At 45.5% G+C, this 16213-nt stretch overlaps 2 protein-coding genes across 3 annotated transcripts in view; both read right to left on the reverse strand.

The window, feature by feature from the left end:
- The window catches only part of LOC119455269 (cysteine dioxygenase type 1), a 289109-nt gene that overhangs the window by 4805 nt on the left and 268091 nt on the right, over nt 1-16213 (reverse strand). The gene's annotated exons all lie outside the window — the stretch shown is intronic.
- Nucleotides 1-16213, reverse strand: part of LOC119455267 (cysteine dioxygenase type 1) — a 106939-nt gene that overhangs the window by 4805 nt on the left and 85921 nt on the right. The window contains exon 4 of the mRNA XM_037716670.2: nt 8990-9159. Within this exon, the coding sequence (XP_037572598.1) occupies nt 8990-9159 (170 nt within the window). The remainder of the gene's footprint in view (nt 1-8989; nt 9160-16213) is intronic.

A 16213-nucleotide genomic window follows, 5' to 3' on the forward strand; every position in this document is an offset into this window, starting at 1 on the left:
GCACTTATTTTGGCAGCAGCGAGCTGCACACTTCGCGCTTTCGGAGGCGGAAATTTCAAGATCTGCCTAGTTACCTAGAGTTTCTGTCGTTGCTGTGACCTAGCTTCTGCCTCGCGGTGATTAAGAGAATCTGCTCACTTTCCCTTGCAGTGGTGAAGCTACTTTGTATCGTGCGATCGGAAGGGTGCAAAGGTAGAAAAGTTTCCAATTGTCATCGGGCACCGAAGACAACAAAAGGCGTGGAATACAGAGATAAGGCTACCCATGGAAGGTAATGCCGCCAATCTTACTGACGCGGCAAAACTGGGTCATATACGATTGAAGGCTCATGATAAAGTTACAAGGTGTTTGAACATGGTGACAAGTTGGATGATAAAGCACACAGCAAAAGCTTTTTTTTTTTTTCTTTTTTTGTAATCGCATCTGCCTTGGTGCAAAGAACGGTTCGCAACATTCGAAGTTTAGCACGTTGCAAGCCAAGTGGATTTGGGCAGGGACTTCAAAAATTCGTACCATCCCGAAATTCGTATCGGGCGTGATCACATCACCCAGATTCTACTGTAATGATAAACTAGCAGTTAATAAAGTGTCCGAACGGTTCGAACAAGCAGTGTAAAGCACCAGTGGCGGCATTTTCTTTTCAAGCAAGTAACCTGATAAAACAGCATTCCCGTTCCTCAGTGATCTGCGTAAAAGCAGTCATTGACTTCAAAGACAAATCATTACGGCAGCGGCGCCGAAAATGCGGGAGAAGCACGTTTAAGGCGCTTAAATGTTGGCTTCGGCGGCAGCAGCAGCAGCCTATAATGTCCACTGCACGACGAAGGCCTCTCCCTGCGATCTCCAATTACCCCTGTCTTGCGCTAGCGTATTCAAACTTAAAATCGTATGGCTGTCGCTAAACAAGTAATAAGGATTCACTAGATCAAGCAGGAAAGATGCTAAAATGACCACACTATCATCCACTCATTGACTCTCAGTGAGGTACGGTTGACAGTTTGCCAATACCATCTAAACAGCACTAATTTCAATTTCTTCACGGGAAATTCTCAAAAAATTCGCTTTCTGCGAGTGTTCAGACGATTGCGCGTCTCACATCTTAGTTACAGTACTCAAATGCGCAAGGAAAGAAAAGGGGTTAAACAAAAGGGGGGGGGGGGGGTCGCGAAAGGCCGTGAAGGGAGTGTAGGCGACGTTTAGCTGTGGCACCAAATGCGTATTTATATAAAAACGTTGCTAGGCGAGAAGGTGGTAGACTTGCGACCACGGTGGAAGAATATTTAGGTGTTGACAAGGCGCGCGAGCGAGCGTCCAGATTATGTTCGGCCGCGCGCGGGCGCACCGAGTAGCTCTGCTGCGAGCAGATAGAGGGCACCGCGGCCAGCGGTCCCAGCTTAGCGGCGCCGGCGGCTTGGCATTCCTCTGCCTCCGCTAAATTTTCGTTCATAGTGGCGCCAGTAAAACTATAAGCGCGAAGGAAATTCGTTATTTCAGATTAAGGTGATAAGTGTACCAGACTGAATGCTTTGCTAACATGAACGTATATTGTGCAGGGCGTGAATGACGTGAACACGGATCGATCGGGCAGCACTCAACGCCCACTCACATTCCGCTCGCGCGCACATTTTGTTGCGGTCGATCTAGTCATGCATACAAGCATAACAAAATGAAAGCGTAAGCCCGCGTGCTACCCCTCGATCAGAAGAAAATAGTGGCTGCATCGGAAAATTCAAACTCAGAAAACCGTTCAAGCATCGTCACGCGAATTCAGTGTGGGCGCGATATAATTTAAGAAATGAAACGGCGCAAGCTTGCGATATGCAACGCACTAGAGCAAAGTGGGTGTTCATGGCTAGAACCTATGATGAGAAAGCACATAGCTATGTAAAGAAATCTTTCAAAAGATAATTTATCAGGCGGGACGAAGGCAGGCGTTTTATATTGGATTACAATATCACTAATACAGTTTACTTGTGAAAATCTTTTTTATTTCAATTCCACTTAACATAGACTGTGTATATTATTCATTTGGCTTTCGTCGTTTGGGGAGCGAGTGACTCTTGCAGGATCTAAGAGGTGACTTTCTTGTTTCTTAAATTGCATATGAGAATGTGCCAATGTAAGCGTATTTGACAATGCATGCTACAGCCTGTCCACAAATACACTTATACCCAGCACACAATAATCTCATAGACTTTTTATTTTTTATTTTGCAAAGACAGAATAATTAAAAAATTGTGCATGAAGCAGCTCGATAATTTTAATAGAGGATAGCCTTCCCAGAAGCTTACGCTCTCATACACTCCCACAATGCAAAAGTGTTGAATAAAAACATCCAAGCGTGTAATATACACCGCACGCGCGTTGTAAAAAAAAAAATCAGTATCCAGGATGGCACAAATTTGAAAATCAGGCACACATCTGCACAGAAAACGGCAGTATTATACAGGGTGCACAAAGATTTAAAAATATGTAAATGTCACGTAGCTGAACAGAACCAAGGTAATGCTGTTTTCCGTCCCTTGGAGATACTGAGATTATTTTTTACATTTGGCCTAATTACATGATTAGTCTTAATAATTAATCAACTTCTCAAATATTATAATTATATTAAAAGTTTCAATGAGAAAATTGGAGAGCGACATGAAAGACTCCCGATACAGCTTTCTATTATTCAATACACGATACGTAGAAGTATTTTTCCGAGCGTGAAAGAAGCCAACGAATACACGCAAAGTGCCTCGAGGCAATTTTGAGTCTATTCGCGGGTTTCTTTCACGCTCAGAAAACACTTTTATGTATCACGTATTGAGCAACAAAAAGCTGTATCGGGAATCTTTCATCTTGCTGTGCAATTCTCTCGTTCACACTTTTTTTATCTAATTATAGCATTAGAAAAGTTGATTATTCAGTTATGAAAATAATTATGCAATAAGGCGGAATGCAAAAAATAATCTGAGTATCTCCAAGAGACGACAGACAACATTGTCTTGGTTCTGTCCAGCTATGCGACATTTTCATATTTTTAAATCTTGGTGCATGATAGTTAGGACATCCAGTATATATCTTATACATGCAGCAAAATTTGCACAGACTGCTGTGGCACACAGCAGTTTTTGTGGCACACAGGAGGTTCTCTCTTCCGCAGCGGCTTTCGAGGTTTATTTGACCGTGTGAGGTTCTTTGGACAGTTATAAGGTCGGAACTGTACTTGCAGACAGAACAGGGCTCTTGGCGCGTCAAGTAGCACCATTTTATCGAGCTCCGCGTAATATGCCGTCGATATCATATCCTCTGAAAAATGCTTGGCCCAAACATGGTCGGTAGGCATTAGAGTTAGGTCTGCCCTCAGATTTACACGGCACCACTGCTCTAGACGACCGCTGTCGGACGGCACTTTGAATAGAGGCACACGCTCCGCATAAGTTCGGTATCCAGAATTGCAGTTCGTGACGAAGCACTTTCTACCCATTTCAAACTCTTAGAAGGCCGCTTCCACCTTGGTCGAGGGCCCGTGGCGACAATACACAAGCACAAGATGATGAAAGGCGCGTGAACAAAAAGTGTGCCTTCAAACAGCACGGCCGCACATGCAAGCACAAAGCGCACAAAGACAGCGAAGCACGCGCCTTCCCGCCGAGGCTGGGACCGTAGGGTGCCTCGATGCCAGCGCCGCCGTTCAGGGTGGTGCCAACCTTTGACCGCCCCCGCGCCGCCGCTTTCTCGCTGCGACGCCATATTGTGTCACAGCGAGCCGTTGCGATTGCTTGGTGCCGGTGCTGAGTTCGAGGCACAGTGCGCGCGGATGCTTCGCGGACGCTTCTACTTGCTAGACAGTGTTCAGCCGCATGACTGACAAGCTATCAAGTGCATCGTGTCGACATGACGGGCTGTTGTGTTCCCAAGTGCGCCGGATCGACGCGTAAAGGACTGCGTTGTTTTCGCTTCCCCCGGGACCCAGAGCGACGGAAGAGATGGGAAGCCCAAGTAAAGCGCGATCACTGGAAGGCAATGGATAACTCCTGCATTTGCGAGGTAAGTGTCAAGAATGTTTAGACTACCGCACCGTGTTTTTCATTTAAATAAGAAAGTATTCTCTGATCCTCGCTCACGTACCTACGTTCGCTCACGAACTAAGTAAGCACTGCACCGATGCTGTCTGAGTAGCGTATGGTTTGCGAGCGCGCGTCGCATAGGCTTTTTTCGTTTTGATGGGCGCAGTCTGTACCCTTATTTTAAGGACTGACGAAGATGCTTAGCCGCGAAATAGTCTTACATTAGCTACGAATCGTCACGTAAGCCACCTATTTTCCTTTTTCACGGGAAGCACACATCGTGTGTGTCTCTTGTTTCTTTTTTTTTTTTTTCTGTTTTCGGTACTGGTTATTTGGGACTAAAGAACGCAGTGCTTCGTCTGGGGAGAGCGGCTGTTTTGTACGTGGTAAGCGAAACATTGTGATTTTCTCTGATTTCTCAGGAGATTATCTTGCGGACCTCAGGGTGTTACGTTACATAGCTGATTTTTTAGACTTGTACATATTTGTAGCGTGGTGATCGTAAGCCGATGGTCATTCGTGCTCATTCCCGATCGTAGTGGGTACTGTGACGGTCTTTAAATGTCTGTGCATGGTATGCCCAGGTGTGGTAGAGTTAAGGGGCATCATGGGACCAAAATGTTTCGGCGCTTTCTGGCATGGTGTCTGTTGTAGCCTGTGCATTTCTTCGAAACGTGTGAAGCAAGGTAATACAGCATTGCTTCTGCTAAAATTTATTTTAACACGAAAGTGTTTTATGCCGGGGTCCACCAAGACTTCACTGACGTATTTCCGTCACGGAAATACGTCAGCTTACAATGTACACGAACATAATACAAAGAAAGAAACCAGAAGAAAAAGGTCCACAAACATGCAAAATTTGGAAATCGAACCCACGACCTCTCGGTCCGCGACGATAGATCGCCGAGTGTTTAACCCATTGCGCCACAAACGCATTTGCAGAGAGCTACACAGACGCGCCTTATATATCTAACACTCCTCCGTGTACCCGCGCTCTTGCTCGGGGCGGTGCCGCCGCCTACGAGCAGAAAAGAGAAGTACTGCATTATGACACTAACGCGCACCGACAGTGAACGCTTCGGTGGTCTCAGCACTACGACGCCTCGATGCCAGCATTCGAAGGGACGCTGGCATCAAGAAGCACTACCAACGCCACCTAGGTGGCGTTCACCGTACTCAGCACAGCGGAGCGTGGCCTCCGCAATTAGCTCTGAAAATGTTTCTGAAGTTGATCGCGGCGGCTGCAATTACGACGCGCTGTACGCGCTGATTTGACTCGGTGACGATTCAGTTACGTGCTTTGTCTTGCGCGTTGTATTAGTGTGTCAGTTACGTGCTTCGTCTTTCGCGTTGTGCTAGCGTGTGCAGCGTAGTGCAGCTTCCATATGCACGACGGTTGCTCATGGTCATCGACGTTGGTAGTCGTGATGGAGGAGACGTGCCACCAGGCGTCAGCGTGGGTGCATCAACGCCTAAGGGCGCTTTAGCCACAAAACACCAATAGACATTATATATCAATGTGCAATAAACATTACACTACTTCTGTGAAGACACGTTTCACTTTCGTGTTCTATACCGATTCCTATATAAGAGGGATCAACCACATTTTTTTAAGCACTGTAATGGGTTCTCTGTATTTACAAGGCAACTTTTCATATCAATAATCACTTTTGTTGTTCTACCTGTACTTAGAAACACCTTGAAGAGGACCAGTACGAGGGAAATCGACAGGATGGGCGCCGTCTGTTAAAGTCAACAGCCCTACATCATCATGGACTATATTTTCGAAGTGAAAAACATTGCTAATCTGTATTTGACTGTCTTAGTTTCATTTACGGTTTTTGTACGTGATATGTAGTGCAGTGTTGTTTATTTTTTCAATGTAGTTATCAGTGTTCTAATGGTTATTTATGAAATGTTCTGTACTCGCCATCGATGTGTTTGGCTGATGCGACGTATTCGATGGTAGCTGATGTATGTATTCTGGCTGGATATCTTGATTAATATTACCCGCGGTTGCGTTTTCTTGTTTGCATTCGTGTTTTCGATTTATATTGTGTGTAATAAGGTTGATGTACTCACTTGAACCCCCCCCCCCCCCATGTAATGAATAAATAAAAAAAAACTCTCTATCCCGAATTGTGTGTCGAGCCTACCTTGCGAATTCATTTTTTTATCTCGTCTTTCAACATAACCTTCAGGCGCCACACAGTACATATAATTTTTCATGTACATATCTCTTTCATGATTGATTGTACTAGACATTATAAGTAAATGTATTTTGTGCATCGTTTGATTTCTTGTGTGTACTACGCAAGATCGACACAGACAAGTTACGTTACATTTTTCTCTACAGCACTAACTAAACCTTATTTTCACATCGCAGTTATTTTTACACCAGCTTAATCCTGTCAGCACACAGTTTTGCGGGCAAAAAAAGCAAAAATTGCGCGTAGATATCGTCAAATAATTGCAACGAACGCGAAGAGCACGCGCAACGCAAGGGAAACTAACCGCCGTGCGCGAGTGGCTGGCTACGGTAAAGGAGGCGTGACGTGTAAACCAAAATACAACAGCGAAAAAGAAAAAACTTCCACACACAGGGAGTCGCAAAACTTATATACCAAGCATCGAAGCGCAAAAAAAAAATAGTGCGTATTTTAAACATACACACGGCATATTAAATGTGATTGAATTAGGCAACTTGGGGCATGTTCGCGGCGCCATACATTTACGTCTTCGACCTTCGACGAGTTAACGGCTATTGGTTATAAAGATATGCAGATGGGACACCGATACAAAAAATCCTCATCAAGGCAAAGCACTTGGAAGCGCGCCGCGAGTAACACTTTATGAACGCAAGCGTAGCTGAGGCTCAGCTCGTGTGACACAATATGGCGGCGCCAGCGGGGTTGTCTCCACCCTGGACGGCGGCGCAGGGCATCGAGGCGGCGCAGGGCATCGAGGCACCCTATGGGACCGCATACCGCAGCGCCCTCTACGACGGCGCCGAACCAGCTGCAACCAAGCCGAACATAATCTGGACGCGAGCGAGCGGCGCTTTCGCGCGCGTTGGGGGGAGAGTGTCAGCACCTCTCCTTATTCTTACACCGTGCTTGCGACACTGCTCGATGAGTGTCCCGTTCTGACCTCGTCGAAAACCTCCGAGCCGCCGCCGGAGGCACCGGCAACCGTCACCAACGCCACGCGCGTTCGGTGCGAACGCGGGCAAAACGCCGATGGCGTCGACAATAGTTCTGCGCGTTGCTGGTGCTGCTACATGTCCAAGTTTATACAGCTGATAAAACTACTATCCTTACTCCGTATAAGTCTCTACTAATCTGCTATCGCAATTGATGCTTCGCATTTAGGGTGAAACTGCGACATTTTTTTAACAGCGGAGCTGTTCATCAAGCCGGCCGTTAGTCCGTCCGTCGGGGGACAAATGTGGGCCAATCCTGGCGGTAGTGCAGAAAGGATCCAACCGCAATGGCACATTACCCCTGTGAACTAGCGAAGCTGAGCCTGGCGAAGTCTAGCTAAGCATGGTAGGGTCTACTACTTTCTTCTTTCTGGGGTTTTACGTGCCAAAACCAGTTCTGATTATGAGGCACGCCGTAGTGGAGGGCTCCGGATTAATTTTGACCACCTGGTGTTCTTTAACGTGCACTACAACGCAAGCACACGGGCGTTTTTGTCATCGATAGCTAATCGATAATCGATCAGTAACCAATAAATTCCAGGAAATGCTGTGGATGACTTGGTAGTGCTTAGCCTAGCCCAAATACGTGGCCAATTCAATGCCTTGCGATAGTCAATCGATAGCCAATTTTAATAGCTATCTATAATCGATCAATAATCAATAAATTCCGGGAAATGCTAGGGATGACTTGGTAGTGCTTAGCCTAGCCCAAATACCTCGCGATAGCCAATCAATAGCTGTACGATCAATAATCAATAAATTCCGGCAAATGCTGGGGAAGACTTGGTAGTGCTTAGCCTAGCCCAAAAGCCAGGACTAGCTAAGTGCCCATCAGCTCCTCTGTCTCTTTAGCATTGCGCCTCCAGTGCAAGCTACGCTAGCTTTTTTTTTTCTTCGCGATCGCGAGTATATATTCGATACTCAGTGCCATGTTGAAATTCCGGAAAAACACAACAAATCGCGTTATCGACGGCCAAGGCAGCGCGGTATACCGTTAAGACTGGCCACGCGAATATTGTTCGCGGAACCATCTTCGAGGAGACTAACCGCCACTCGCGACAATCTTGAAAATAAGCTCATCGCGAAGACTGCGACTGTTTACAGTATTTATTTCAATGTAATTGCAAGCACTGGGCAATCTACGAAATGTCATCTTGCTTGTTTTTCGCAGCACTTGTTTCAATGTGATTGGATGCATTGAGCATTCGCAAAATATAGTCAAGAAAGAATGCGATTGCTTACAGTATTTACTTCACTGTAATTGCAAGCACATTCACAATGTGACAAGTCATTTTGTTTTGTTGTTATAATAATTTCATGCTTATTACTTTATTCCTCATCGGTAGAAAGCATCTCTTATTTCATTCACTGGAATAATGTAACTTATTTACCGACGCAGTACGGTAAATGCTTGGACACTGCGTCTAACTAAACGTAAGGTTTTGGCGAAATTAATTGAAGTTTAACGGAGAATTCGACGGAATACCGCTTGGTCAGAATAAGTCACTGACCATAGTCGAAAGAAAATGACGTTTGAGGTCCGCATATATTCCACGATCCGTACGGATCTCGAAACATCGCTTTGTATTGACCATGTCCTATAGCTGCTTCATCCCTAATATTCAGCGGTCTTAACTACCGGTTCTCAAAGCAGCTTCGAGAAAAAGTTGTTTGCACGCACTGCAGCTGCGCGAAGGGGGCAAAAAAAGAAAAGAAATACGGCGGTGCTTACGAATGGTGTTCGCTGTCCGTATTTGCTCCAGAAGGTGACCTTGCTCTTGGAACGGTGTCCCGTGCGCTGGTCGAACATGGAGCACTCGTCGAAGGGAGGGCAGTACAGGTGCAGGCTCACGGCCGGTTCACAGTGGCTCGGGTTCTCAACCCTGTGCAGGCCCAGCGAATCTGCGGCAATTGAGGAGAGGTCGGGCTGGATGCTCTTTATGTCACTTATGGGAAATTGGAAGAGGACCTTATTGTCAAGTGCAATTTCTCGATACTGTGTGCAGTCATAACAAGTTGACACTGTCTCGAAGCCATGTATAGGAATAGACAGCATACTTTCCTGTTTTACTTGTCACGTACCAGTTAGAAAACGCCAGTGTGAACAGCCAATGATTGCGGCAGTCCGACGTTTCTGTAAGATATCGCTGAGCGTGACATACCCCACAAGAGTGCGGTAGGGCTGCAGTCATATTCCGTGAAAAAAAGATTCGAATCAGTAAATAAATACCGACAAGCTCTACTGGTACGAATTTTCTCGGAAGGCAGAATTAAAGCTTGTCAACAACTTTTCAAAATTTACTTGGCGTATATTACTTCTTTTCATGTCTACTATAGTTTTGGATAGAATATAACGTTTGACATCAACCATTTAGTTTTGGCCGCGCGTGCAAAGTTAGCGCAACCCGTATTCTCACTAGATTTACTATTCTCGCTGGGCGGGCAGGCGATTTCTCGGAATTCTATGCTATTGTCTGCACAATCATGTAATATGTCTTCGTATAGGCTGGAATACTTCCATTTCAAGTTCGTAACATCTTTTTATGTATTTTCGGATATTTCACTCGATCATGTGGATGACAGAATTTGAAGCAAATGGGGTTATTTCTCCAGTTGACTCGGGAACCGCTGGACCAGGATTACAAAAGCGCCCACCCTAATTTCACACAATGTTCAGTAACTTCGCGCTCGGAAACTAACTATTCTGGAATTGTTTAAAGGACATAAGGAGAACACTTGACTCCGTGCAATTAATATATTAGTATTCCATTCCCTCTACGATGTGCCATAATGCCTAACAAGCTTGCATCTAACGCTGGCAGCAGAGGACCTTAAATTTATTTATGGAATTCATACTCATGCAGATGCCATATTTCTACCGTTATAAGTCCATAACTTCTTTACAAATATCTCGAGGGTGTAGATTGCATGAGGTTAGCTTTCTGAATGGTTATTCTTTCTGCCATTAGATATTTACCACTTCCTGCCGGATCCGAATTTTCGAAAATAAATTCGGTGCATTACAGAAAAAGTAAGTGTGTAAATATTTCCCGAGAAAAAGGTACAAAAATGACTAATTGCTTTGTAGAAAAAACTGACTTAGGAAAGTATCTTCAATTTCTCAAGAAACTGTAGTGAAAACTGTCTGAAGAAAAATATAAATTCAGTTTGTAAACCGGAGTTTTCAGAACACAGTCGTTATAAAGAAATATTCCCTAATTTCTTTTGAAGTCATTTGAGCAAGTGTTACTACAATGCGAAGGTAAATAGGACGACAATAAAGTTGATAGGAAGTTTGGTAGGAACTGTCTAAAGAAAGTTAATAGGATTTTTTGTAAGTAAATTTTAGAGCTCCGCCTAGAACGCTGACTATCATATACGAATGGCTGTGCGGTGCAGCATCTGAGCAGGGCGAAGTGAGAGATCAAAACTCGCAAACGCGCACCACAAAGACGGGACAGAAAGGGACGCTTACAGCCAATGTTGCTAAAGAGATTTTGCGCCTCGCACACGCGCTTTTGGTCTGGCTGCGCTTGCTTAATCCGTTTCCGTTTGCTCCTAAAGTCAACTGCGTTTTGCCAACAATTTGCATGGTTGGGCGCCGGTGGCTCGGTACGACACCAACTGGACTAGCTAGGCATCCACACTTTTCAGCGACATCAACGCACTACGAAACGACTGGAAGCTCGGCCTCCGCTAGCGCGAGGGTTTCACACGATGTTCTGCACCCTTATCGTGTCGTCCTTGTAGCCGTATTTATTTCGCGTACTAAATACTTGCATGAAGTCATTTTATGTACGAGTAGTAATGCCAAGTTTTTCTACTTTATAGTCCAAAATAAAGACGCGAGCTTTATAGAAATAAAGATATGAGACCTCAGATAAATGGGCTGTTGCTCATAAGCGCGTTTTATATGCACGTAATTTAATTGTTTGCGATCGACCTACATGCCGAAATTTTCCGGCCAGCAAGCTAGACAAATAACCTCGCAAATTGTTGCTTTACAGTACATTACTTTCACATTTGTGAGCTACAAGGACATGGTAACTTGAGTGCTGCGTGTTCACATATTTTTGTCGCTTGCAAAATGTGTAATCTAACTATAGATGTTGATTCTGCAGTCCATATTTTATTTTCAGAGTAGAAATTGAACAGTAATAAAATAAATGCCAAGATGTTTGGCGTATGCACTTAAACTTAATCCGTCGCGGCAAGGTTTATCCTGGGGGTAGTAGATATGACCGCTTTCTAAGTGTAACAACAACGAAAAAACTTAGTTGGATCCCTTTGTTTGAACGACGAATAATGTTACGCCTTGAGCTGTTTTATTTCATTTTACATAATCATACGTGAATATTGTGCTCATCAGACTATCCCCGCGCATTACATTTATTCGCTTAATGACAACCCACCTAAAGTTAGGCCGTAGCTTCTCAGGACTGACTTTTTAAAATATTTTTTTCCCGAGAACCATTGTCGTGATTTGTGGGTCATGCATGAATAAAGAACAAAGAAAAGAATAACAAACAGGATACGCCCGTAATCGTGCAAGCTTGTTTTTTGGAGTCTTGTATATTTGTTAGCGTTAAAATTTTTACTGTCACTTTGGTTCGGCAGCGCACGAAACTGCACTGAATTCGTTTCACTCCTCAGATTCCCGAGCACGATTGACTGCTTGATTGATTGATCGATTGATTGATTTCATAATACTGCGAGCCTTTCTCAGGCTGACAGGAGTGGAATGAACTATGTGTAGAAACAACAGGTTTGGTGTTCCGAAACTTGAATGAAAAGACACACAGCTTACATAAATAATCTACGAAAAGGGCCTGTGCAATGCAAGAATTCCTTTCGCTCGATTCTATTCCTCTTTATCATCCATGGTCGGCCAATTCCGCTGATAACACGAGCGGAGCGCCGCATATGGAATATTCGATGACGCATGAATAAAAGCGGCAAGATGCAGGCGGCAGTCCGTATTGACCCTTTTCGCGGCGATCCCGTGGGCGCTGCCATGTTTGATCACGTGGTGAAGCGTCCATTGCTTGCCTCAACTACCTCCGTTGCCTCCTTGTTTACCATGGGAGTGTATGACGACGGCGCGGCTTAGAAAACCTCTGTTTACGGAGATATCGTAGACGGTGACTAGGTGAACGACACGAAGCTTAGATCACAGCTTCAGAGCTAGAACATGCAAAAGCGCTTTCAGAGCTGATTAAGCTATGTCCAAACGGCGCAAGCAGTGTACATAGTGCTTGTTCTAAAAGCGGGGCTAAATATCTATTCCAAGCTTTCGGATTTTGAATTCAGTCAGGAGTAGTGCGTTTTGTTCTTTGTTCTTTATTTGGCAAATATTTTGAAGCAGTGGCTTGTCAGTTTTTGACTCAGTGAAGTTAATCGGTGCGTCCACTATCTGATTATTTTCTGCCTAATCGCTCGCGGGTGTGCTGAGTTCCGATAGATTTGTACTTGCTACGCACAAGGCTTGAAACGTATAGCTGTTTTGTACATTGTAATACCTTGTAGCAAATATATATTACAGCTAGTAACTCGCTTACTCTTGTGGACCGTCACGAAACATTCAGATTCGACCATTCGTGCGCCATAGGTATAGTCCCGTCATTTATTGTGCGTATACAGTGCGCATATATTCAAGTGTGCGCTTATTCACTTATTCTTGATACGTCGGCGATAGAGTGGGCGTAAGTTTTCCTGCCATTTGGGACAGATGTGTATGGATAACGTGCGCGAAACTTACTGTGACAGGAAGTGGCGCTACTCCCTTTGTCATTGTTGAACGAGTGGTATACCACTCGTTAAACAATGACAAAGGGAGTAAACAAATGAGTTGTGGCGCAAGGAAAGAAGAAGGAAAACCAAGGGGAGACAGGAAAGGGAGTAGCTCTTGCCGACGTTCTGGGGATGAAGCCCTTTCTTTGAAGGTTAGCGATACGAGGCTGGCGGATGAGCAAATTTCTGTATCCTCAAGGAAAGCCGTACATCACGAAATGCCGGTAACACGTTCGGACAGTTGCAGCAGCGGTCCGCGAACTTGGCCACACAGATTCATTCTATTCCTTAACATACCAGTCACTATTTTCGCAGCCAACTACTGCACACCTGTTCAATCCACATGATTCAATCTAGCATGATTGGAGCACAGTGTGTTAGCGAAAACTCCGTTGCATTTCCGACAGCTGATCGCACAGAAGCAAGGTAGAAGCGGTAATGGTTTCGTATTCGTGCGCGGTCGCTGAGGAGAGGTATGGCGCGCCACCGTGAGCGCCATCTCGTTTCTCTAAAGCAAACTGCTCCGCGAAAAGGGTCAATACATTCGACGACCCCCGATACATGGCCTCCGAGATCAGGCGGCGCGCGCTGTCTCTCAGAGATTGCTTGCTGCCTTATCTCGGAGCCTATGCCTTACTACATGCACTAGCTGTTGCCGCCACTAGAGCAGTTCTTTCATTTCATTTATGTACTCTCAGGGCCGTACAGACATTAGAGAGAATAGTGGCAACAAAGAAAAAAAAAATGTCACAGTTTCGCCCTAAGGGCGAAGCAATGAATGCGATAGCAACACAGCAATGTCATACGAAGTAAGGTGAGCGGCTTTGGTAGCAACAACACGCAGAACTGTTGTCGACGCCATCGGCGTTTTGCCCGCGTTAGCTCAAAATGCGTGCGGCGTTGGTGACTGTTGCTGGAGCCTCTGATATAAATAGGCACCTGGTGCCGCAGCTAAACGTCGCCTCCCTTCCCTCCCCCTCCCCCACGGCCTCTCGCGCGTCCGAAGAAGGCGCGTTTGCTCTACATATATGGTGATTGTAAAGGAGAAAAGAGACGCCTACTTCTGCAGCCCTTAAGCGAGCACGGCGCAGAACGCGCGTTTGTTCTCCGCCGTGCGTTCACTCCCCGTGAAAGACGCGCCCCTCGCGCCCTTTCACTCGCACATACAGCGTTCGGCGCGCGGCGACGATTTCATCTCCAAATGACGTCATACGGAACCTCACGGCGACGGCGACGGCGACGCCGACGGCGACGGCGACGCCGACGGCAGAAATCTGCTTTTGAGTGTCCATATAATTGCTATCGCAATAAAAAAAGGCTAATGAGGAACCACATGGTCACAGAGAGCCGACTTGATGCGTGATGGTGACGATGGAGGCGTGAAGGCGATTACAGTCTTGGCTTGTTTTCTGAATGAAGGCTTCGAAGTATGTGTTGCTCATGCACTTCGGTACCCTAACTTTTATACGATGATCAAGGCGGGATGACAAGTAGCTTGAAAAAGTGCCATGTGCAGGTCATCATTAGTGTAATATATTTTATGAAACAGGCATAAGTGGGAAATACGAAGTCTGGCAGAAAGGAACGGTAGGTCAAGCTTTAGTGAACAGGGCCCAAGTAGTGTGTTTGCTGGGCGAGTTGGTGCATAGTGAATGCCGTGGACACTTGCAAAGGGACGCTTACAACCATTGTTATCGTCGGGTAAAGAAACTTTGCACGTCGCACATGCGCTTTGACTACATGGAAGCAATAAAGAGAAAAAGATAAATAATTTTAAACAATGCACTGAAGATACCACGCTGAGCACGTGTTCATTGCCGTTTATTTTATCTCATTATTTCTTCTTGCGCATGCGCGGCAGCGACTGATCATATTTTCGATCGAATTAAAACTGAGTCCAGCGTTCGCCCCGTGTCCTCCTCCTCCTCCTACTCGAGCGCCAGTCTTTTCACCTTGCAGGAACACTCGTGTACCTTCGAGACGGCACAAGCTCGCCCAATAGACTATCCCAAGTTTATTTCGTGCAATGCCTGGCTGCGTGCCGTCACAGCCACGTGGCGGTATTCCGGTAATATTTGGACGAGCGTCAGTTGCAAGTATGCAGTCAGCCCCGCGTTTGTTGTATACGTGTTCCTCGTCCGCTCCCTTAGCGCGCATTTGCAAGTTCAACTCGCATCCACGCCCTGTGAAGAAAGAGAGCGAGTTGCAGGAAAGAGGACGAGGCTGTACTCGTTGCCGTTCGCCGCGCTCTTCGACGTTCTACGAGTGACACGCTTGCACAGCTGTGGCAGAAACGCCAGTGCAACGACCGTAACAGGAAATATGAGGCCACAGAAAGCGGTCTTTCGTTCACCGCTGTTTCGAGCGAACTGAATTTAGATCCAGAAAGTACTATAGTAACTCGCTTGATGTGCTATACAAAACAGAAAAATTCCTGCAGTACATCAAGAACACTACTACCGTCCCTATTGGAAGAGACCAACGCGCCCCGTACCACAATCCTATATCATCATGTCTGGTTATATGGGAACATATAGGTTTTCATACCGGATCATGTGAGATCATAGATGCAACGAATATGGGGCGTGCAGAACTATTGGGCAGGCATGGGCTTTGCGTTAAGTTTCCAGCGCCTAAATCACAATTTTGAAGCATCAAATTCAGCGAAACAAAAATGAAGCCGGTTTGCGGTTTTAAAAAGGGCCTTTTCCCGCAACAGTTAGCCGTGAGGTCGTGCATTTTTGCTCTCTACGCTCAGGTCTAATTAATGGTGTATCGGTAAATAAGGACATTTTAATCCAAAGTAGCGAAACACTCAACCTAGCAAGCTTGGAGAACTTTTCCTGCGGTAAAACGGCTCAGGCGCGAGAAAATTATTGCGACATTTGTGACGTAACTGTGACGTAGCGGCGCTGACGTTTAGGCGCGATATTTAAAAAGTTTCGCCTTCGTTCTGTCCTCTAGCAATCAATCGTTTTCCGCCAAGTGAATGCAAATAAAGCTTTAAAAATACTTGATCTATCAAACTGATTTAGTATTGCTCTTCGGTGCACACCTCCAAGAAATCTGCATCTGGCAGGTCCATGCCCGCACTATATTACTGACTCGCCAACTCCTTAGCACTTGAAAAAATGCTACACAGACCAGTGGGGTAGCCAGAAATATT

Source organism: Dermacentor silvarum, chromosome 6, assembly GCF_013339745.2.
Source record: "Dermacentor silvarum isolate Dsil-2018 chromosome 6, BIME_Dsil_1.4, whole genome shotgun sequence".
Taxonomy (NCBI): domain Eukaryota; kingdom Metazoa; phylum Arthropoda; class Arachnida; order Ixodida; family Ixodidae; genus Dermacentor; species Dermacentor silvarum.